Source organism: Perognathus longimembris, chromosome 17 (genome assembly GCF_023159225.1).
Source record: "Perognathus longimembris pacificus isolate PPM17 chromosome 17, ASM2315922v1, whole genome shotgun sequence".
Lineage (NCBI taxonomy): Eukaryota > Metazoa > Chordata > Mammalia > Rodentia > Heteromyidae > Perognathus > Perognathus longimembris.
Window position 1 is genome coordinate 7,220,399 of NC_063177.1, and position 21,645 is coordinate 7,242,043.

Here is a 21,645-nt window from a genome sequence, read left to right on the forward strand (position 1 = left end):
GCTCTACTCTCAGGCTCCTGATCACCCCGCCACTCCTCAGGGGAGAAGCAGCGTTTTCACTGCGCATGTTCTAGCACGTGGCTCTCTGGGAACTGAAGTTCTGGAGGCTCTTACGCTCTCCTTCCTTCGGTCCTACGACGGACTACAATCCCCTTGGTGCACTGCGCGCGGGAGCGCTGGCGGGGAGGGGGGAGCACAGGAGAGGAGTGAGGGGGGGGAGGAGAGAAGAGGAGGAGGAGGAGGAGGAGGAGGGAGCAGGCGGCCGGCGGCGCGGGGGGAGGGGGGCCCGGTCCGGGAGTGCGGGAGGCTGTGGTGGAGGGAGGTGGCGGCCGCAGCTAGCGGACTGGAGTTCCAGCCCGGCCGAAGCGTACACTTCTGCGAAGCGAGGCCATAGGAGCAGCGAACACCAGAGGCGGCACCGGGATCCCCGGCTTAGGGGAAGGGGGCGCCGGGCCGGGAGGTGGGGAAGGGGCGATGCTGGAAGCCATGGCGGAGCCCAGTCCCGAAGGTGAGCTCTCGACCGGCACCGAGCGGTGGGGGGCGGGTGAGAAATCAATTGGCAAACTTGGAGGCCGAGCCCCGGAGCCCCGCGGGGTGTGCGGGAGCTGGGTCGGGGGCCCGGCTCCGGAGTGGGAGGGCGGCGAGTTGGGAGCCCGTGGAGAAAGGGCTAGGAGGTCGGTCCGGGGTAGTTGGAGCGCTGGCCGTGTTTGTGCAGGGGAGGAGGCCCGGAGTGGAGCCGGGAGCCCGGAGCGTACGGGGGTCAGCGGCTGAAAGGGCCTCGGACTGTTGGGGCCCTGGCGCCGGGAGGTCCGCGGAGCTGGGGCCGGAGAGTTGGGAGGCGGGAGGACGCGGGGCTGAGGGCTGAGCGAGGGGCCCGGAGTTGGCCGCGGCGGGGGAGTTCGTGGCGGTGGTGCCGGAGCTCCGGCAGTTGCCGCCAGAGATCGCCTGGTGATTGTTAGAGGGAGATCAGGTAGTTGTAGAGAGGGGAGCGGGTCTGGGTATTGTCTGTGGCAGACAGCCCTGTGCCGGGGGGCGGCCGGGGGCGAGAGCGCCGGGACGGCGCGGGCACGGCGGGGCGGGGTGGGGGTTGAGACGGCGGCTGGGGGGGTGTTGGTCGGCCAGGGTTAGAGCCGGGAGTTGTGGAGGGTGAGGCGGGCAGCGACGGGGGCAACAGCGGGGCTGCTGTGGAGAGTAGCTGCTTGGGCGGAGGGGGCTGAGTTTCGGGGTTCACAGCCTAGTGACTTGGTGAGTTCGGGGGCGGGGGGGGGGACAAGCGGGGGGGCGGCTGCTGGAGAAGCTCAGGACTGGGCCCGGGGCCCCGGTGGGGAACCCGGAGAGCTCGAGACGGGGAGGGGCCAAAGCCCCGGATGGGGGCGGAGGGACGGCGAAATTGTGGGGCGCACGATGTGGGGGGGCAGGTGGGGCCGCGTCCGGGAGCGAGCTCGCCGGGTCTGTCCCGGACGCTAAGTAGGGTTGGGCGTGTGTGCCGAGTGTATTTCGGGTGGGGGAGAGGGGCGCGCCCGGCCTCGTGCTCGAGTGGAAGGGGCCGGAGGGCGGGGAGCGGCTCAGCGTGGTCATCTTGGACCCTGGGGGCCGGCGGGCGGCGTGTGCGGTCTCTGAGCTCCGAGCGCGTGTGAGGGACGGGGGCGAGTGGGGGCCCGAGCCGGGCTCCCGAGCGGTATGGCGGGGTGGGGCACGGAGAGAGCCGAGTAGACTGGTGGAGCCGCGAGCGGGGGGCGGGGCGCCGGGCCTCCGGTTGGGTTGGGGGAAGGGAGCGCTATAGCGAGGCCTTGGAGGGCGCGGCGCTCAGACTCCGCCCCTCCTGGGACGGAAGGGAGCGGGGGGGGGGGGGGGGGCGTGTCCAGTACAGCTGGGCTCCTGGTGCCCTGGCCGCGAACCTAGGAGGGGACCTAGGAGGGGACCCGGTTCTCCTGGGACCTCCTGGGACCTCTGAGGTTTAAAGGCGGGGTTTTTGCGACTGTTTCCCAGTACCTTGACTCAGCTTTTATTGCTTCCATAGATCCACCTCCGACTCTTAAGCCAGAGACTCAGGTAAGAGAAGTTCTTTACCTTTGCCGGCAGGTATCACTTGATAGTGCTCCCTCCTTTATTCCTCACTTTAGGGGCTGTGTCTGTGTCTTTGCCCCCTGAACGCTTGTGTTTAGCTTCCATGTGACCTATATTTCCTTCCTTTCAGCCACCAGAAAAACGTAGGAGAACAATTGAGGATTTCAACAAGTTCTGCAGTTTTGTCTTGGCCTATGCTGGTTACATCCCCCCTAGCAAGGAGGTAGGGACAGAACAACAACCCACTTTAGGGGGACTGTACTACTTTGTGGGAGGAAACTGAAATGATATGCAACACTACAGAAATTAGAAAATTTGGGGGCTGTGGTGGTATGGGAGGGAAGGATAACAGAGTTGGGCCGGCTTGGGCAGTCCCTGATTGGGAATTTGGAGGTATTGGTTAAGATTTTGGAATGCTCTTGGTTTGCTGTTAATGGAAGGTATTTCTGGAAGAAATTTTAGGGAGATGAAGACAACAAATCAGACTGTAGAAACATAAGAGAAGGATTATGCCTCTGGGAGAGGCAGGTTTAGGCTGGGAATAGTGGGAAGGTGCTTAGACTTTGGGAAGACCGGAGTGATTAGGAAGAGATGACAGTAAGACAGGATACTGGTACGTCTTGTGTACTTAGGCAGTTTGGTGGGAGGGGTAGGATACATTAGCAAAAGTCCAGTCCTTGATACTCAGGCTAGATTTGTGGAGGGGGTGGGATGACACTAGGTTCCTGCTGATCCTGGTCTCTTCCTCCTTTTAAGGAAAGTGACTGGCCAGCCTCAGGCTCTAGCTCTCCCTTGCGAGGTGAGAGTGCAGCAGACAGTGATGGCTGGGACTCAGCCCCCTCAGACCTCCGAACAATCCAGACCTTTGTTAAGAAAGCGAAGTCATCCAAAAGAAGGGCAGCTCAAGCAGCTCCCAATCAGCCAGGACCCCCAAGGTCCGCTTTCTCTCGTCTGCAGGCTCCTGACAGTGCCACGCTACTTGAGAAGATGAAGCTCAAGGACTCTCTCTTCGATCTGGATGGGCCCAAAGTGGGATCTCCACTGGCACCCACATCCCTCACACATACCTCCCGGCCCCCTGCTGCTCTCACCCCAGTGCCCCTTTCCCAGGGGGATCTCTCCCAGCCTCCTCGAAAGAAGGACCGAAAGAACAGAAAATTGGGGCCAGGAGGTGGGTCTGGCTTTGGGGTGCTTCGGAGGCCTCGGCCAGCTCCTGGTGATGGGGAAAAGAGGTCTCGAATCAAGAAGAGCAAGAAGCGGAAGTTGAAAAAGGGAGAGCGAGGGGATAGACTCCCACCTCCTGGCCCTCCCCGGGCACCTCCGAGTGATACAGACTCTGAAGAGGAGGAGGAGGAGGAGGAGGAAGAGGAGGAAGAGGAAGAAGAAATGACAGCAGTGGTAGGGGGTGAAGTCCCGGCCCCTGTGCTCCCAACACCCCCTGAAGCCCCTAGGCCCCCTGCCACTGTGCACCCTGAAGGAGCTCCTCCCACTGACAGTGAAGGCAAGGAGGTGGGCAGCACTGAAACAAGCCAAGATGGTGATGCCAGCTCCAGCGAAGGCGAGATGCGAGTCATGGATGAAGACATCATGGTGGAATCAGGTGAGAAGTTTGGGGTTGCCTAGGGGGTAGCTGCCCAAGGATAGTGGGTTTGGGGACTGTTGTGGATTCTAGAGCTCAGGCAAAACTCCAACCAAACTTTGTTTTTCCCAGGTGATGACTCATGGGATCTGATCACGTGTTACTGCCGAAAGCCCTTTGCAGGACGGCCCATGATTGAATGCAGCCTTTGTGGCACTTGGATCCACCTCTCCTGTGCTAAGATTAAGAAGACCAATGTCCCTGACTTCTTTTATTGCCAGAAATGCAAGGAACTTCGGCCAGAGGCCCGGCGGTTAGGAGGGCTCCCCAAATCTGGAGAGCCCTGACATGACCATCTTGGGCTGGAACTCTGAATGACAACATGACTTGGGAACTGAGCCTCAGGGTCCTCAGCTTATTCCCTGGAGCTTGGATATTGTGAGTTCAAGGCAGAAATTTCCAAAGGAGATTGATTTGGAATTGTCTTCATTCCTACCCTAGCCTTCCTGCTCCATGGCCTTGAAATTGGACTCTGTTGGAATTGGCTGGGGGGTAGGAGGGGACTGTCTGGGTCTGTGGACACAATCTGTCCCTTGAACCTGTTATCCCTCACTTTCTGGGCCAGGGTTCTAATTGGAGTGGAACAATTGTCTACAAAACTAGTGTAAATATAGCACTCCCCTCCCTCATCTTCTATTTCACTTTCCAGTTATTTTCTTCTACACCGGTTGTATTTTTGATTTTGGACTTCCCCTTTTGAGCATGGCAGCTCAAAGGTGAAGTACCAGAGCCTTGCCGTGTGAGGAAGGAAAGCAGAAAGGTGGTGATTATCACTCACCTCTTCTTTTTAATAATATTGGCCAGCTGTTTGTACAGCCTACTGTTGTAAATAAAGCAGAGTGGGCTCTTTTGTGTTCATAGCCCTCGCTGATTGTCCTGCTTGGGAGGGAGGCTTTGGAAAAGCTGGCAAAAGACCCGGCTGAACTCTCTCTATAAAGACCTGGGTTTGCTACTTACCCACCCCGGAATTACTCTGGAGCAGCCAACCCCGGGCCCCCAATTGGCTTTGCACTTCTCACTCCCAGTCCTGCTCCCATCCCAGTAGTTGCCCCCTCTCAGTGCACACAAATTACCCGGTCGGTGAAGAGTAAAGGGGGGTGAGAAGGAGGGGGCCACCCGGAGCCGCCCTCTGGTTGGCCCTTGGGGTGGGTGGGGGTGTGGGGGGCGGGGTCCTTAAGGCCGGGAGACCGTTGCTCCCAGCAGTAGTCACGTGGTGGCGGCGCTCCAGAGGATCCCGGCGGTCACGTGATAGAAGCGAGCCACGTGACGGGGCGGTCCCTGCCGCGCGCTGTGGACGGGCTTGGATCACGTGGCATGGGAAGAGGTGGGCGGGGACTGGGGTAGTGCTCACGTCGGCGGCGGTGCGCGGCGGCTGCGTCTGCGCTTTGGGTCTCGTTCCCCGCCTCCCACCGCCCTCGCCCCCTCCTCCCACCGGTTCCCTCGCTCCGCTCCGACGGTCCCACGCCTTGCCCTTCTGCCCGTCTTCCCCACAGGCCGGGTTCTGTCGGCATTCGCACATCAGTTTTCGGTTGTGCGCAGGCGCAGCGGGGGCTCTGCTGCGTTGGGTGGGCGGCGGAGCCCGGGAGTGCACGGGCGAGACCATGGCGGGCAGCAGCACGGGGGGCGGCGGTGTCGGGGAGACGAAGGTGATTTACCACCTGGATGAGGAGGAGACACCGTACTTGGTGAAGATCCCCGTTCCCGCCGAGCGCATCACCCTCGGCGATTTCAAGAGCGTTCTGCAGCGGCCCGCTGGCGCTAAGTACTTTTTCAAGTCTATGGATCAGGATTTCGGGTGAGCACAAGGCCTAGCATGGGAAGGATGGGGGCCCAACTAGAGCGGATTGGGCGATACTGTGGGGCACAGATCGACACTTGCGTATTCTGCCTATAGTGGAGCAGATTGCACTGTGCTGGGGTCGATTGCGTATCCCAGGAGGGTAAGATTATACTTGGACCCTGGTACCCGAAACTACGGAAAACCAAGACTGGGCTTTAATAAACCAGAATAGAGGTTAAGCTGTACTAGAATCGATGGAAGCACGTTGGTTGGATTGGAGGATGTGCTGGACTGTACGAATTGATCAATCTTCTGGTAGTTTGGTATATGCTGAGCAGTCCTGATGCACATAGACTATGTAGGAATATTCTGTAATCTGATGTAGATTGGACGGTACTGGGACAATTTGAGTTGTTCTGGCCTGTAATAGGTTAGAATAATTTTGGGACATCCTAGTTTATACTAATGCGAAAAGGCTTCTATTGAGATGTCCAGGGTACATTTTCCTAGAAACACTTGGGCCATTCTGGACTAAACTGAGTTGGTCTTAAGTTTCTCTTGGGGACAGACATGGTTTTATTGGGTCACTAAATACAGGGCAAAATAAGGCCATTGAGGCCTGCACTAGCCAGTACAGACAATGCTATTGGAATATTGTCTATATTGGTGCGACATTGTAGGCTGTCCTAGAATAGATTGGCTAATCCTAGGTTAATTTGCAATCTTCTTGGTAACCCTGAGCTCAACTGGGATTGTTAATAGTGCAGAATAAACCCTCTTGTACTTACATCATTTGAGACAGATCCCTCTGGGTCTTCAATCTTTTTGAAGGTGTGCTGGATTAGGTTGGGACAGCCTGGGTTGTCAGTAACAATTGTGGGAGTGTGCTAGGGACACAGTAGTAATGAGAAAGAGACTCCCTACCTGGGAATATCCCTGGAGTCCAGTGGAGAGTATAGCCTTTGACTAAGAGAACTGAAGGAACTTAAGACTCTACTTAGATTGTTCAACATATGAGGGAGTGATACTATCTTGAGAGTTCTGTTGGATTTAAATCAAGATTCTGTTGGTTGGCTTTGTGATTTTGAGGAATTTATTTAACTTTCATGCCTTAATTCCTCAACTGTGACATGGAAATAATCATACTGTGAAGTGCTCAGTTCAGGTGCATGGCACATTTTATTTGTTTTTCCCCAGTCCTGGGGCTTGAACTCAGGGCCTGAGTACTGTCCCTGGCTTCTTTTTGCTCAAGGCTAGCACTCTGCCACTTGAGCCACAGCGCCACTTCCGGTCTTTTCTATATATGTGGTGCTGAGGAATCGAACCCAGGGCTTCACGTATACAACACGAGCACTTTACCACTAGGCCATATTCCCAGCCCTTTGGCACATTTTAAATTCTTGGCAAGAGGCAATTTTTATTAGTATTGAGGCTAGCACCATAGGTCAGATTCTAGCAATACAGAATGGCACTGGTTTGTCTTGGAGTAGACTGAGCTATGCTTAGGTTGGGGTACAGTGACAAAACTGCAATATGTTGAACAGATTGGTAGTGACTAGCCTATGTTGTCACCTTGATAGCAAATGGATTAAGATGGCATCGATTCAACTCCCCCAAACCATATGAAGCTAAAGAGTTATCAAACAGATATCCCCATCTGAGCATGAGGATTTGTGTATGAGCGCTTCATGAATCTGATGTTGGTGTGGTTTGTTGTTGTTGTTTTCATTTAGTCAGCAGGTATTTGTTAGTGCCTGCCAAGTGTGGGGTGGTGCTGTGTGCTCTGGACAGTGCTGAACAGAACTGGTGTTAGTGCTTACATGGGGAGGAGGGTGAGAAGAAGGGGCAAATCCAGTCCACTTCAAGAAACTATGGAGATCTGTTCCTCTGGAGTTGGGCTTTGGGCTGTATTAGGCTGAGCAGCTTGCTTAGTGCAGTTTTGTGCCAAGTGAAGCACAGGGGTATGGGAAACCTGGCTTCCCCTCTTCTTCAGAGCTCTCCTAAGGAAGGTGATTTGGAGACACTGTTGTTTCATCTTTGTTTTGTTTTGCCAGTCCTGGGACTTGAACTCAGGGCCTGAGCACTGCCCCTGGCTTCTTTTTGCTCAAGGCTAGCACTCTACCTACCCACTTGAGCCACAGTGCCACTTCTGGCTTTTTCTGTATATGTGATGCTGAGAAATCGAACCCAGGGCTTCATCGTGTTAGGCAAGCACTCTACCACTAGGCCACATTCCCAGCCCTGGCTTCTTTTTTTTTTTTTTTTCTCAAGGCTAGTGCTCTAGCACTGAAGCCACAGTACCACTTCTGGCTTTTTCTATATATCTGGTGCTGAGAAATCGAACCCAGGGCTTCATATATGTGAGGCAAGCACTCTACCACTAAGCCATATTCCTGTCGTTTCATCTTAATGGATATTTTTTGGTTGTTGTTATTTTGGTTTTGTGTCTGTTCTGGGGCTTGAACTCAGAGCTTGGACACCATCCTTAAACTTCATTACTCAAGGCTAGCACTCTACCACTTAAGCCACAGCTCTACTTCAGGTTTTTTGGTGGCTAATTGGAGATTAGAGACCCAAGCGCTTCCCTGCCTAGATTGGCTTCAAATTGCAATCCTTAGAGCTCAGCCTCCTGAATAACTAGGGTTATTCAGGCAAGAGCCACCAGTACTTGGCTTTGTTTCATCTTAATGAGTGTTTTTTATCCAGGCAAAGACCACATATTTGGACTGCTGTCTGGTGTGAACTAAAGAAAACTGAAGGGAAGTCCCTATTGGGCTTCTATGAGGACCAAAACCCTTTGAACCAGATAGTGGGAGGCACAGGGATCAGATTGGAGGGAGGCTGCTAGCCAGGCTCCTGAGTCACACAGGTATTTTAGGCATCTGGGTAACCATGGGAGGTGGACTTTGAAATTGTCCTGAAAGATTTGAATCACACTGAAGAAAATCTTTGGAACAGCTTTGTGTTCTTGATGATATGCTGGGAAGAGAAAATGAGTGTGTGAGCAAATAGTTTTAGTGTAAGGAAAGAGGACTTAGGGCAGGAGAGAGTCGACATCCTTGTACTGGATGGAGATTGGGAGAAACGTTGAATGGGCTCCAGGGTGGGGATGGCTAGTCTAGCCTTGCTGACTTCTCATGTGTGTCTGTAGGGTGGTGAAGGAAGAAATTTCAGATGACAATGCTCGCTTACCTTGCTTCAATGGAAGGGTGGTATCCTGGGTAAGTGGTCCTGACTCATTGCCAAGCTGCTCTGAGCTTTAGTGTGTTTCAGTAGTCCTGTCTTTCCAGTGGTTGGTGGCCTTCATTGTCTGCCCCACTACCTATTTAAGGGCCAGAGTGAGCCCCTTAGCCTTCTATTTCTGGAGCCTCTTATACAAGCTACTCTATTTCTAGGCTCTTTCCCCAGCATTTCTGAGACTCTGTCCCCTTTCTAATCATTTCTTTGAGCCTCTTTTATGCTCCACATCTCAATGGAACTACATTTTCTTATTTGCTCTCTTTTAGCTAGTGTCATCAGATAACCCCCAACCTGAAATGGCTCCCCCAACCCATGAATCTCGGACAGAACTGGTGCCTCCACCCCCACCATTGCCCCCTTTGCCACCTGAGAGGACCAGTGGCATTGGGGACTCAAGGCCTCCATCCTTCCAGTGAGTCCTCTGTATTCCTGAGTCCAGGGGAGGGAGATGAGGAGGCAACCTAGGCCTTTGGAGGAGAGGCTGACAGTTTGGAGCGCTGTCCTACTGATGTGGGTTGGAAACTCTCTCTCTGCTCCTCTAGCCCTAATGTGTCCAGCAGCCATGAAAATCTGGAGCCTGAGACAGAAACAGAGTCAGTTGTGTCACTAAGGCGGGAACGACCTCGAAGGAGAGACAGCAGTGAGCACGGCGGTGAGGGGGACTATGCCCTGGAATGGCTGGTTAGATTGGGAGCTGGGAAAGGGGCCAGACCCCAGCCTTGATGAGGTCTGAAGGACAGGAATCCTGTTTGTGGATTTTCTTGTTCATGTGCAGCTGGGGGTCACAGGCCTGGCGGCCCCTCAAGGCTTGAGCGCCACCTGGCTGGGTATGAGAGCTCCTCTACCCTTATGACCAGCGAACTGGAGAGTACCAGTCTGGGCGATTCAGATGAGGATGACACCATGAGTAGGTATGGTTTTATCCATCTCCCAGGGTTTTCCCCTCTATTCCCCCTTTTTCCCTTCTTTGCATTCAGTCCTCCCATTATTTCTCATGGCCTCATGACCCTCCCAGCCTCCAAATACTTCCTTTCCCAATCCCTGTCAGGTTTAGCAGCTCCACAGAGCAGAGCAGTGCCTCCCGCCTTCTGAAACGGCACCGCCGACGGAGAAAGCAGAGGCCGCCTCGCATGGAGAGGGTGAGGGGTCTTTCATGAGACAAGGGGGGCTCAGTGTAGGTCCCTAGGACACAGAAGCCTCAGGCTTATTTCTAGGTTATTGAAGTCCAGCTCCTTTCCTTCTTCCACCTCAGACCTCATCCTTCAGCAGTGTCACAGATTCCACCATGTCTCTCAACATCATCACAGTCACACTCAACATGGGTATGGAGGAGCCTGGCTGGGGGAGGGGCCGCGTGGGGCTCCAGGGGCTCCCTCTTTTCCTCACATGGATTGCCTCCACAGAGAAGTACAACTTCCTGGGCATTTCCATTGTGGGCCAAAGCAATGAACGGGGTGACGGAGGCATCTACATTGGCTCCATCATGAAGGGGGGAGCTGTAGCGGCTGATGGGCGCATCGAACCTGGGGACATGCTTTTGCAGGTGTGCTGGGTGGGCTGCTCCACTCCACTTGGGGGACCCTGCCTTTCCCATCCTGCCTTTGACTCCTTTCCCCTTACTTCCAGGTGAATGACATGAACTTTGAAAACATGAGCAACGATGACGCTGTGCGGGTGCTGAGAGACATTGTGCACAAGCCTGGGTGAGCCTTTGAGCTGGTCTTGGGTCTTCAGGCCTGTTGGCTCTTTCACCTTTTGTTATGAAATTTAAAAAAAGCATTGTAAGATAAAACTCATTCTGCACAGGAATGTAGAATGTAACAAATAATGCTAGCGTGACTGCACATATCAGTACTACCTAGATCATGAAACAGGAGAATGCTGATATCTCATAAAATCCACCGCTCAAGTTTCCTTTCCCACCCTAACTCCTCCCCCCAGAGAGTAATCACCCTCTTGACTTCTTTGGTCTTTGCTTCATTTGCTGGGAGCAGCATACATGCTGCTACCATGTGTGAATCCTGGAACAGTATGGATCAGTGTTACCTGTCTTATACTTGGTGTGAATAAAATTGTATATGTATGTACTCCCTCCCCTCCTTTTTCTGTCAGGAGTTTTTTTTTGTTTGTTTTTGTTTTTGTTAGTTGTGTGCTTGAACTAAGGGCCTCGGTGCTGTCCTTGAACTCTTTTGCTCAAGGCTAGTGCTCTACCACTTTGAGTCACAGGGCCACTTCCAGTTTTCTGGTGTTTAATTGGAGATGAGTCTCATGGACTTTCCTACCTGGGCTGGCTTTGAACCATGATCCTTAGATCTCAGCTTCCTGAGTAGTTAGGATTAGAGGCATGAGCCACCAGTGCCCCCAGCCATGTGTGTACTTCCTTCTTTTCCTTCTCTGTCTCTCAATCCATTCTTGTTCCATGCCTTGGGCCTCCTGAAGCCTCTTCTTTGTCTTCTTTTAATTGGCCTTCTCTTCCCACAGCCCCATTGTGTTGACTGTTGCCAAGTGTTGGGATCCCTCTCCTCAGGCCTACTTCACCCTCCCTCGAAGTAAGTGAGAGTCAGGAGCCTGCAGTTAAGAGATTGGGGGATGGGAGGCTGGAGGTGGATCTGGACCTACACACTATAGGAAGTGGGTTGGAGAGTGCCAAGGAAGAGCTGAAACAGGAGTCTTGAGTTCCAGAGTGACAGAGCTGCTTTCCTGGGATTGAAAAGTGATTATCTTGGTGTCTTTCTTTGTCTCAGATGAGCCTATCCAGCCGATTGACCCTGCTGCCTGGGTGTCACACTCTGCTGCTCTGACAGGCACCTTCCCAGCCTATCCAGGCTCATCATCCATGAGCACTATTACATCTGGATCCTCCCTTCCTGATGGTGAACCCCCAGCCCACCTCCCTGGTAGATGGGCCAACAGCCATCTGCCCTGTTAGCCCTATGCCAGTGGACCCTTTCCCTCATTCCCTGTTATCTGCTCTGTCAGGCTGTGAAGGCCGGGGTCTCTCCATCCATATGGACATGGCATCTGTGACCAAAGCCATGGCAGCTCCAGAATCTGGGCTGGAAGTTCGGGACCGCATGTGGCTCAAGATCACCATCCCGAATGCCTTTCTGGGTACTGCTGGGCCTTGGGCAATGTGGCATGGGAAGGAGAGAGAGAAACCATAGCAGGAATGGCATAGACAGGGGTAAAGATAGATATTAGGAGGTGAATCTGATGCCTTTTTCCACTGTGGGTGATCTCAGGCTCAGATGTGGTTGACTGGCTCTACCATCATGTGGAGGGCTTCCCTGAGCGCCGAGAAGCCCGCAAATACGCCAGCGGGCTGCTGAAGGCGGGTCTCATCCGACACACTGTGAACAAGATCACCTTCTCGGAACAATGCTATTACGTCTTCGGGGACCTCAGTGGTGGCTGTGAGAGTTGTAAGTCCGCAGCTCTGGCCCTAGGAGAGCAAGTCAAGTCGGTCTACCTTGTCCTGCTTCTAACTGGACTGTAGCCAGGGTTGTCATAGATGATCATGGTAGTATGTGTCCCACACTGGCCAAGGATGAGGCCAGGGAGGCTGGTCTACAACTGTATTCTGCTGAATAAAGCAGGTATAGGTTGCAGAACTGTATCCCCTGGGGTGGGGGAAGAGGCACCTCTTCCTGAGTCCAACAAAAGCATATTAGGTTAGGGGTGGCCCTGGCTGTACCCCTGACCTATAAGCAGATTCCTGTCAGAGCCCTTGTAACAACCTCTTTGACCGCTATCATGGTGTCTATGGGGAAATGGTCTCCATTTTCTCTCCATTCTTGGGAGGTCTGGCTTCTTAAAGCAGTGATTGTTACTTTTAACCCTTTTGTTTTCCAGATCTGGTCAACCTGTCTCTGAATGACAACGATGGCTCCAGTGGGGCTTCAGACCAGGACACCCTGGCTCCGCTGCCCGGGGCCACTCCGTGGCCCCTGCTGCCTACTTTCTCCTACCAGTACCCAGCGCCTCATCCCTACAGTCCCCAGCCTCCACCGTATCATGAGCTTTCATCCTACACCTATGGCGGGGGCAGTGCCAGCAGTCAGCACAGTGAGGGTAAGTCACCCTGATACCAATATGGCCAGATACCGAGGGCACCATGGAGGGGAGCCTGGGAAGACAGGCTAGATAGCACAGGGGCTGCTGAAGCCAGAGGACTGAATTGATGCTCACTTGTCTCACCCTATCGCCCCTCACAGGGAGCCGGAGCAGTGGGTCAACACGAAGCGATGGGGGGGCCGGGCGTACAGGGAGGCCTGAGGAGCGGGCCCCTGAGTCCAAGTCTGGCAGTGGCAGTGAGTCCGAGCCTTCCAGCCGGGGGTGCAGCCTTCGGCGGAGTGGGGAAGCTGGTGGGACTGGAAGCGGGGGCCCTCCTCCTTCCAGGGGTTCAACAAGTGGTGCTCCTAATCTCCGAGCCCATCCAGGGCTACATCCCTATGGCCCTCCCCCTGGCATGGCTCTCCCCTATAATCCCATGATGGTGGTTATGATGCCGCCCCCTCCACCCCCTGTCCCTGCAGCAGTGCAGCCCCCCGGGGCCCCTCCAGTCCGAGACCTGGGCTCTGTGCCCCAGAACTAACAGCTAGCCGCCAGAGCTTCCACATGGCCATGGGCAATCCCAGTGAGTTCTTTGTAGATGTGATGTAGAGCCCACTGTGGGGCCGTGTGAGTCTGTGCCATCAGCCTGGACACTCTTTGGTGTGGTGCTCCTGTTCTGTGGCTGGGTGTTTTGTCAATCACATCCTCCTTGTTCTTTACAGTGGCTAGAGGCTCAGCCTAGAGGCTGCGGCCTGTCATAATGTTTCTGCCACTGTGACTCTCACCAGCAGTGCCTGGTCCTTCCCCTTCCTTCAAGGGTAGGCAAGGAGGGCCCTTTGGTTATTTTTAGCTTTATTTTTTATAAGCCTTTTGGGGGGTTAAAATAGACTTTTCTTACATTTGGGGGACTATTTTTTAAATAGACATTTCCTCTTTTATATGAAGAATCCTTGACTCCTAAGTCCTTTCTGACTCCATAATGTGATCTCCTCCAGGTGCCCAGGCATTGCCGTCCTTTGCATGGTGAGGGAGGGGGTCATTGGTACTCTAGGAGGAGGAAGGGGGTTAGGTACCCTAGATCACAATCCAAGGAAGCTGGGGTATTTGGTATTTGGGGGGCATGTAGCTGCCTTTGTTTTATTTATTTTAGTTACTTGTATAAAACACTAAATAAAGCAATAGAGGCAAACTCCCCAAGCCTCTGGCTTCTTTCTTTGGGAGGGAGGTAGACAGTGGAGGGAAAGTACTGAGCACCAGGAGCAAAGCTTGCCTTGTTAGAAACTGTATTTTGAGGCACTAAGTATTCCTGAGAACAGGCACAATCTTGGGAACACAGATCCCCTCAAAGGATAAACCAGGGTACCCAGGATGGGGGCCTCTGTGTTGGCTTGAGAAAAGGCACATAACCGGGTTAGGCCCTGGTTGGGAGGATTCAGAAGCCGAGGGGGTTGCTGGTGACCACACCACCTCGATCCACCATTGCCTGGGAGATGCCTTTGAAGTTACGGAAGAGTTCCTGCTGCCGTGGGTCGGACTTCAGAGCAGCCATGTTTTCCCGGATCCGGGCTGAAGCCTGGGAAGAGGCGAAGAGGGTATCAGGCCTGTGCCTCCAGCCCCACCACCACCACCTTGGGTAGGCCCAAGGCTCACCTCAATACACCAGCTGTTACAGAGCATTTTTTCATGCTGGGCTGCAGGGTGGCCCTCACTCAGGGATCTTGAGGCCCTGGTAGGGAAACAGGAGAAGATAGCCCTGAGTGTGCCCCTGGCCCAGCACCCTGGGGCTCAGGCCTTCTACCCCACCTTCTCACCTGGAGAGAACCACTACCATGGCATACAGGTCAATGGCTCCGTCAGCTAGACGCTGCAGCAGAAACTGCTCATCTGTCAGGTAGGTGGAGAGGAGGGGCGTTAGCTGAAGGGAGGACACAGGTGTGTGCTCGCATGTGCTCGCGCGCGTTGCGGGGGGAGCAGATCCCACTTACTAACAATCCCTTTCTTGTGCTTTATCAGCTTGGCTTCCACCACAGTGGCAAACTGCTCCAGAGCCTGCACTGCCTGAAGAGATGAGGCGGGTACAGAGCTCAGGAGCCATTGGTGGCAGCCCCTGCTGCAGGCTCTGCCCCACCCCTGACTACTCACCAACTCACCGCTCTGACTTAACTCTGGGTGGATGACGCCACTGAGACTCAGGCCACTGCCCAGCCCTGCCCGCCTGGGAAGAAAAGGGAAAATGACCAGTTAGTTGCTGTACGCTACCGCTTTGCCCTCTCTGGGCCTGGCCCCCAAGCTTACCGTCTCAGCTGTTTGCCTGCCTCTCCTAGGAGGAGGCCAGCATTCCCTAAAGGATTCTTTAGGGCGTTGCCAAGCCCAGAGAGTTCCTTGCCTTTATCCTGTGGGGCAGGAGGGTCCGACAGTCAGGAATCCCTGTGATCCCCATCTGTTCACTGCAATCCTTTCTGTTCTCCCCGTTTTGCCTCCTTACCATACAGCCCTGAAGAGCCACAAACAGCCGAAGAATGTCATTTGTTCCCTCAAAAATCCGGAAGATGCGAGTATCTCGGAGCACGCGCTCTACCCCTGGCTCCTAGCACAGGGAAAGACACATCATGAGCCTCTGCAAAGATGGGCATGCCTGCTCCACCCAGCTGCCCGTGCCAAAGACCAGCCTGCACCTTCATGAAGCCCATGCCGCCCATGATTTGGATGCACTCGTCTGTCACCTTCCAGGCGGCCTCCTAAGGACAAAACAGATGAAGTTGGTTTGGGGGCTGAGCTCTCAAACTGGACCCTCCCTCCCATCATGCCAGAGTTCTTACCGAGCTAAAGATTTTGCTGATGGCAGCCTCTATCTGGAAATCTTTGGATCCCTGGTCCATGTTGGCACTCAACATGTAAGCCATGGACTGAGGTGACATGGTTGGGACATGGGAAAGAAAACTGTAAAGGGCTGTGTCAGACTTAACCTCAACACCCAAATCTCCAAGAACAGGTCTGATATCATCCCCCAAGGCCCATTGCATTCACCTTCTAAATCTATGGTGAAGTATATCTAAATACTTGGTCCCCTGAGGTGGTATACCAGGGGCTTCTCAACACTGGACTTCTTAAAAAGGGGTGGAGATAAGGAGTGAGGATGGAGTAGAATGAACTTTCAATAGCTTTGGGCAGCACCTCAGTGGAACAGCACTGCTCCCTCTCCAGAAGCTGGACTGACTGTGCCTCCCCGCATCCCCTAGGGCATTGGTGTAAAGCTGGAGACCCACTGCCCCAGGTGCTGCTGGGAGTTATAGTCTGACCCGACCAGGAAGAAAGCCACACAGGGCTCCAAAGAGAGGCAAAGGAGTCACCTCAGTCACATACTGCAGCATAGCCATCCGGGCCAGCTTTTCCTGGATCAGCCCAAAGTTATGAATTTTGTCCCCAAACTGGGTACGATTAGCAGCATGGTCCACCTGGAAAAAAGCACACAAATCCATCCTACTATGGGTGTGTAGTCTATCTAGGAGTGGCTGGGCTTGGATTGAAGGAATGGTCTTTGGCAACAACTAAGAGTTAAGTCCACACCTGCTGGAGACCTAAGCTAGCAGGTCTGGAGCTGCCAGTAGGGGAGGGGTCTCTAAAGTAGAATGTGCCTGCAAGGGAACAGGGACACATGGAAAGGGGGAACGTGATTTGCTTAGGCCAGCTTGGGACTCGGGTCTGAATATACTCAGGATACTCACTGCCTTGGCAATGATGGCTTTCATGGTGCCGGCCAGGGTTGCAGCCATGCCAAACCTTCCATTGTTGAGGATGTGCATGGCGACCTTGAAGCCACCTCCAACCTCACCCAGTACATTCTCTGATGGCACCCGTACTCCATCGAAGTACACTTCTGTTGTGTTGGAGGCTTTGATGCCCATCTTCTTCTCCGGAGGCCCACTGCGATAGGGCAGGAAAGTCAATGTGGAAACATGGTTGCCATGGGGGATACAACTCCATTTTTTATGATCAAGGAGGAACTGCAACTCCTAGACTGTTAGAACATGTATACATTGTGGCCATATCCTGCTACCCTGCATTGGATTTGGTTGCAGGAGCTAAGGCTGTGGGTCAGTTCCATACATACATCCCAAAGGGCACATATTGCCCACGTGCTTTGCTTTTGCACACACAAGCCGCCCTCTCTCCCCCTCCCCCCCCTGTGACCTATAACAGCCACATTCCCTGTGGCTGCTCCCCTCTTTGATTATTCTCCCCCAAATCCACTCACTGGGTGACACCTCCAAAGTGCCTTTCCACCACAAAAGCTGTGATCTTCTCCTTCACGGCCCCTGTGGCTGTATCTGTAACTGGTGTCTTGGCAAAGACTGTGAAAATGTCTGCCAGGCCCCCGTTACTGAGGAAGAATGAGGAGGCGGTTAGCATGGATGGCTCAGAGCAAAGGAGGCTGAATTAGGTTGAGGGGGAGAAGGGAGAAATAGGATAAAGATTGCCTGATCCAAAGCTTGCTTCCATTGAGAGTAAAATATTTTCCACAGGGGCTGGGCACGGCTGATGTTCGGATGGAGGCTGCGTCTGACCCACTTGAGGGTTCAGTTAGACAGAAGGCAGCTATAGTTTCCCCTAGTGAGGAGAGAGCTCTTTTACCAGGAGTCCTGATGGGTATCCAACTGTTGTCATCTCCCTTATCCTCCCAGGCAGATCTTCCCAACATCTCTGGCAGAATCCAGTTTCCTTGCGTTTTCCCGTCAGAACTTTGGGGTGATCTAAATAGCAACTGGTTCAATTGTTCCAAGCCCAGGACACCTCCCAATCACCAAGTCTCAGGGTTGCCTTACCAGATGCCACTCTGGGGAGGTATTTTTCTTTCTGGGCCTTTGTGCCAAACAGCAAGATGCCTTTGAAACCGATGCTCTGATGAGCCCCCAGGGTTACACCCACACCAAGGTCATGTGTGCCCACGATCTCTGCTAAGCGAGCGTACTGTAGGAGAAGCAGGCACCTGGGCTGTAACTGGCTGCATAGGGACTTACAGACAACAGGGTTTGGTCTGGGCCACTTCTCCCAAGTGGAGAAAGGAAGAGGAATCAAAAAGAGCAATAGGGAGGCTGGGGATATAGCCTAGCGGCAAGAGTGCCTGCCTTGGATACACGAGGCCCTAGGTTCGATTCCCCAGCACCACATATACGGAAAACGGCCAGAAGCAGCGCTGTGGCTCAAGTGGCAGAGTGCTAGCCTTGAGCGGGAAGAAGCCAGGGACAGTGCTCAGGCCCTGAGTCCAAGGCCCAGGACTGGCCAAAAAAAAAAAAAAAGAGCAATAGGCTGGGGATAGAGTGGGCTAGTAGGGTGCTTGCCTACCAAGTGTCAAGCCCTGGGTGCCATCCCCAGCTCTGAGTGTTGGTGGGTGAGGGACTGTGTAGGTAGCTAGTACTGCAGTGAAAGGAACTGGTGTCCTTAGGTCTTGGAGATTCCTATTACCCTCCTGTCAGTCCTCAAGGACTTGGGACTGAGAGACTGCAGGTATATTGTGTTTTGTTTTAGAGCAAGGGTTGTCCACCCAGTTGGGAAAGTCAACAGTTCATGGTGCTGTTTCCTACTCCCTGGGCATAGCAGTTGCTTGTATGAGGCCTTGGTCCTAGGGGTGAGAAGGCGCTGAATCTGCCAAACTGGAGTAAGGGAGGATGCTGCTAAATAAGGAGGCTTCTCACCTGGGTGTTGCTGAGGCCCACACCGCCAAGCTCACTGGGCACCTGTAGACCGAAGGCTCCAAGCTCCTTGAGCCCCTGCAAAGTGGTCTCTTCTACCCGCTCCAGAGTGTCATTCTTGGCAGGATCATTTACCTCCTGAAGAAAGCAAAGGATCTCACACCTAGTTTCTCTCTTTTTGGTCTGTCTTGGGGCTTGAACTCAGGGCTTGGGTGCTATCCTTGAGCTTCTTTTACTCAACACTAGTCCTCTACCACTTGAACCACAGTGCCACTTCCAGCTTTTTCTGAGTAGTTCACTGGAGATAAGATTCTTACAGATTTTTCTGCTTGGCTGGCTTTGAACTATAACCTCAAATCTCATCCTCTGGAGTAGCCAGGATTACAGATGTGAGCTGCGAGTGTCTGGTCCAAGCTCTTTCTATGCTCCATCTACACCATCAAGGACTGGACAAAAGTTATTCCTTACCTCAAAGAAACGGGCCACGGGCCCCACCAGCTCTTTGAGAAACTGAGTCTGCTCCTCGTTGAGCACTGCGGAGGCGGGGGGGGGGGGGGGGGGGGGGGCAGGGAGGGAAAGGAAGAAGGAAAGGAAGAGGCTAGTCAGGGCGTGGCTGTCAGATTTCCCCCAACCACCCACAGTACTCACTATCCTTCTCCTTACCTGATGGATATGGGAACACCTGATCAGTGATAAGCTGGCCTTTGAACATTCCCACAGCAAATGACTTGGATTCCTGGGCAGGGAAAAAAGAGTTTCAGGGAGCTGGTTGAGGTAGGTCCATCCAGGCTTTGGTAAATCTGCCTCCCAGTCACATACCGCCTTGGCTGGGTTTTCTTTGGTGGCAGCATCTGGGGAGAGGGTGTCTGATTTGTCCAGAACCGCCTAGGGAAAAGGAGGTTTGCCAATTTAGGAAAGGAGTTTCTGGGGCTAAGGTGAGCTCATGGGAAGAGTTGGCCGTGAGGGTTGGGTGGATTCGATGCCTTTTCCCTAGTCTCACTGTGGGTCACCTAGGCTTGCCCTTTCCCCTACTTTCAGACATGGAAGAGGGAGACCTCTGCCGGCAGCAGGGTGGTGAAAGCCGAGGTGGAATCACTACCAGGGCCTTCTTAGGACCGCTGACACTTACCTGAGTGGCCCCACTAGCGTAAGGTCGACGGGCAGGGGCAGGCCAGGGCTGCGCCAGGAAACTCACTTGGTCGCGGGCTGTGGGAAGTAAGGAGTTTAGTTCTGGCTCGGTTCCCAGGCTCGCTGCCCCCCAACTTCCTGCTATATACAGACCTTCGGCCCCTCAACTTCAGCAGCTGCCGCCCCACGGTTTGCATCTTTGAGCTGTGCCAGATGCCAGTTCCTTGGACGCCGACCCCTCTCGCTTGACCGGCTGGTACAGAGCTAGGAGTCCCAGCCCTGACTCATCATCCACAATGCACCGCGAGGCAGGGAGGCGGGGATTCCGGGTGATGATGCATGCTGGGAGTTGTAGTTTCGGACACCACACAGTCCCTACATAGTCTGATTTAGTGGGATCTCCAAGCGTCCCCTGGTCTCTCCCCAAACCCTTCATCCTACCGGCCTGAACTAAAGCCTAATCTGCTGAAGGGATGATGGGATAGGATGGGCAGAAGAGGAGGAGCTTAGGCAATAGCAAGCAAAGGTATGGAGGTAGAATGAAGGGAGGACTTCCCAGGTAGAGTAGGGAGAAGTGAGAAGTGCAAGGTAGATGCTAGAAATGCAGGCACGTATTTTATGAAATTTTGTCCCCATTAACACAAAAAGTGAGGAATGGTGGCATAGCAGACTTGAGCCGGCATGTGTCCCAAGCAAATTAGGGACCTAGGAGCTGTCACTAACTCAAAACATGAAAAAGTGCACTGTAGGACGACCCCTTGGATTCACTGCCAATTCCTTAAGACCTCTGTGAGCTTCTTGAACATCTGTGCTCTGTTTCTTGCAGAGCCCTTGTGCCCTGGCTAGACCTTTAGACAGGTGGATTCTTCCAGGCCCAAGAAAGTCTATATAAATTCTCATGCTCACAACCTCTCTAGCCCTGGGTTAAGAAGTGACAAGATATTTATATTCCTTTTTGTACTGGGACCAGGTCTGGGAGGAGAGAAAGAACTGGGCTCATCTTTTTTGAGTTGCTGGAGTCTCCTTGGGGAAAACCTTCCCAACCCCACAGGAAAGTATAACAATTATGGCTGGCTTTGGGAAGAGGGGGCCACTGTATGTAGAGCAGGGTGTTCGTGGTGATGCTAGGGACCTGCATATGAATGAACAGCCATTCAGCTGGCTCAGAGTCTGCCCATTTTACCTATCAGCTAGAATTGAGTGGGGGAGGTGGCAGCTCAACTCCAATCCTAGTGGATTAGGGAGATTACAGTGAGAGAAGAAAGAGATGTCTCAGAGACCAAGAGGTAAAATAACCGGTCCTTGTGGAAGGGAAGCCTGAGAGAGTAGTGGGGGTCTGGGACTCAGTGCTATTTCTCCCCAAGTCTTTCCATAGTGTCTGGGGAAGCTGAGGTGACAGTATGATAGTCTCTTCCTGGTTCCAATCCTCTGCCATTTGCTTTTCACTAGCTCCCAGGTCAGCCCTTTGGCTCCTGGCTCCCCCACTATTACGGTGGGCACCTCCTCTCCTCACAGTACTGCACAGTGACCTCTTCCAGGCCTTACTGGGTGAGTAACTACAGTTTTTTGAGGGGCCATGTGTGAACAGGGCTGGTGGGGGGCTATAAGGGCAAGTACTGAACTTCAAGTTTCATTGGATCTTGGAGACAGCATTTGGTCTAAGATGGAGTCCCTCGTAGAGTCATTCCAATAGTGTCTTCCCTCACCATTGACCAGTCTTGCTACAGGAGATTCTTCTCTCATGAACAAACAGAAGTGCCATGGCCAGGGTGGCAAGAGGGGTCTGGGGTGGGGCAGGATGACTGACTTAGTTCAGTTTTGTGACAGATATCCTGGACTATTATGAGGATTCCATCTCAGAGAGTCAGGTAAGCAGTTGGGGGTGGGAATGTGGTATCCTAGGCGGGAGCAAAGTCCTGCTAATAGTAAACTGAGATTTGGGGGCCCTGGTCACAAAGTCTGGAGTCATTAGCATAGGAGTTGGGGACACTGAAAATGTACTTTCTTCTGTTAGTGCTGTAGACCTCCTTTCTTCCCCCTTTCTTTTG

At 53.4% G+C, this 21,645-nt stretch overlaps 4 protein-coding genes across 8 annotated transcripts in view; 3 read left to right on the forward strand and 1 right to left on the reverse strand.

Moving 5' to 3' along the window:
- The first annotated feature begins 269 nt into the window (after positions 1 to 269).
- Phf23 (PHD finger protein 23) lies at positions 270 to 4,566 on the forward strand. Of its 3 annotated transcripts, none has more exons than XM_048366263.1 (5): positions 270 to 508; positions 2,021 to 2,052; positions 2,198 to 2,290; positions 2,824 to 3,667; positions 3,779 to 4,566. In XM_048366263.1, the coding sequence occupies exons 1-5, from the start codon at positions 475 to 477 to the stop codon at positions 3,991 to 3,993; spliced, it is 1,218 nt and encodes a 405-aa protein (XP_048222220.1). In that variant the 5' UTR covers positions 270 to 474; the 3' UTR covers positions 3,994 to 4,566. The 3 variants fall into 3 exon arrangements, with proteins under 3 accessions (XP_048222220.1, XP_048222221.1, XP_048222222.1); XM_048366264.1 differs by having other exon boundaries at positions 3,025 to 3,667; XM_048366265.1 differs by lacking the exon at positions 270 to 508 and adding an exon at positions 1,385 to 1,467 and having other exon boundaries at positions 3,025 to 3,667.
- Positions 4,567 to 5,111: 545 nt separating this feature from the next.
- Positions 5,112 to 14,045, forward strand: Dvl2 (dishevelled segment polarity protein 2). Its single transcript, XM_048365134.1, is given in 16 exon segments — positions 5,112 to 5,501; positions 8,638 to 8,707; positions 8,993 to 9,138; positions 9,269 to 9,378; positions 9,502 to 9,637; positions 9,775 to 9,865; positions 9,979 to 10,048; positions 10,130 to 10,269; positions 10,353 to 10,429; positions 11,208 to 11,275; positions 11,471 to 11,599; positions 11,706 to 11,837; positions 11,969 to 12,148; positions 12,579 to 12,797; positions 12,941 to 13,306; positions 13,309 to 14,045. Coding segments are annotated over 16 exon segments (2,208 nt in total). The 5' UTR covers positions 5,112 to 5,307; the 3' UTR covers positions 13,389 to 14,045.
- Positions 14,046 to 19,893, reverse strand: Acadvl (acyl-CoA dehydrogenase very long chain). Its single transcript, XM_048365135.1, has 20 exons — positions 19,751 to 19,893; positions 19,599 to 19,675; positions 19,289 to 19,354; positions 19,133 to 19,205; positions 18,938 to 19,002; positions 18,473 to 18,607; positions 17,603 to 17,747; positions 17,258 to 17,387; positions 17,035 to 17,160; positions 16,505 to 16,703; positions 16,130 to 16,234; positions 15,599 to 15,685; positions 15,455 to 15,517; positions 15,265 to 15,366; positions 15,075 to 15,172; positions 14,922 to 14,994; positions 14,765 to 14,837; positions 14,591 to 14,663; positions 14,430 to 14,505; positions 14,046 to 14,352 (listed from the first exon to the last, which is right to left on the reverse strand). Exons 4-20 carry the CDS (start codon positions 19,179 to 19,181, stop codon positions 14,212 to 14,214), a joined length of 1,740 nt encoding a protein of 579 aa, XP_048221092.1. The 5' UTR covers positions 19,182 to 19,205; positions 19,289 to 19,354; positions 19,599 to 19,675; positions 19,751 to 19,893; the 3' UTR covers positions 14,046 to 14,211.
- A 1,228-nt stretch (positions 19,894 to 21,121) lies between these two features.
- Positions 21,122 to 21,645, forward strand: part of Dlg4 (discs large MAGUK scaffold protein 4) — a 30,677-nt gene continuing 30,153 nt past the window's right edge. For 2 of the 3 annotated variants that reach the window (XM_048365127.1, XM_048365128.1), the window contains exons 1-2: positions 21,122 to 21,145; positions 21,425 to 21,465. The gene's annotated coding sequence lies outside the window, so the exon portion shown is untranslated. The remainder of the gene's footprint in view (positions 21,146 to 21,424; positions 21,466 to 21,645) is intronic. The other variant, XM_048365129.1, reaches the window with a different exon arrangement.

Coding starts and splice junctions, on each gene's coding strand:
- Phf23 (XM_048366263.1), top strand. CDS start 475: ATGCTGGAAGCCATGGCGGAGCCCAGTCCCGAAG. Junction 2,053..2,197: donor CTCTTAAGCCAGAGACTCAG/GTAAGAGAAGTT, acceptor CCTTCCTTTCAG/CCACCAGAAAAACGTAGGAG. Junction 3,668..3,778: donor AGACATCATGGTGGAATCAG/GTGAGAAGTTTG, acceptor TGTTTTTCCCAG/GTGATGACTCATGGGATCTG.
- Acadvl (XM_048365135.1), bottom strand. CDS start 19,181: ATGTTCAAAGGCCAGCTTATCACTGATCAGGTGTTCCCATATCCATCA. Junction 17,161..17,257: donor GGAAGCAAGCTTTGGATCAG/GCAATCTTTATC, acceptor ATTCTTCCTCAG/TAACGGGGGCCTGGCAGACA. Junction 15,518..15,598: donor TCAGCAAAATCTTTAGCTCG/GTAAGAACTCTG, acceptor TTTTGTCCTTAG/GAGGCCGCCTGGAAGGTGAC.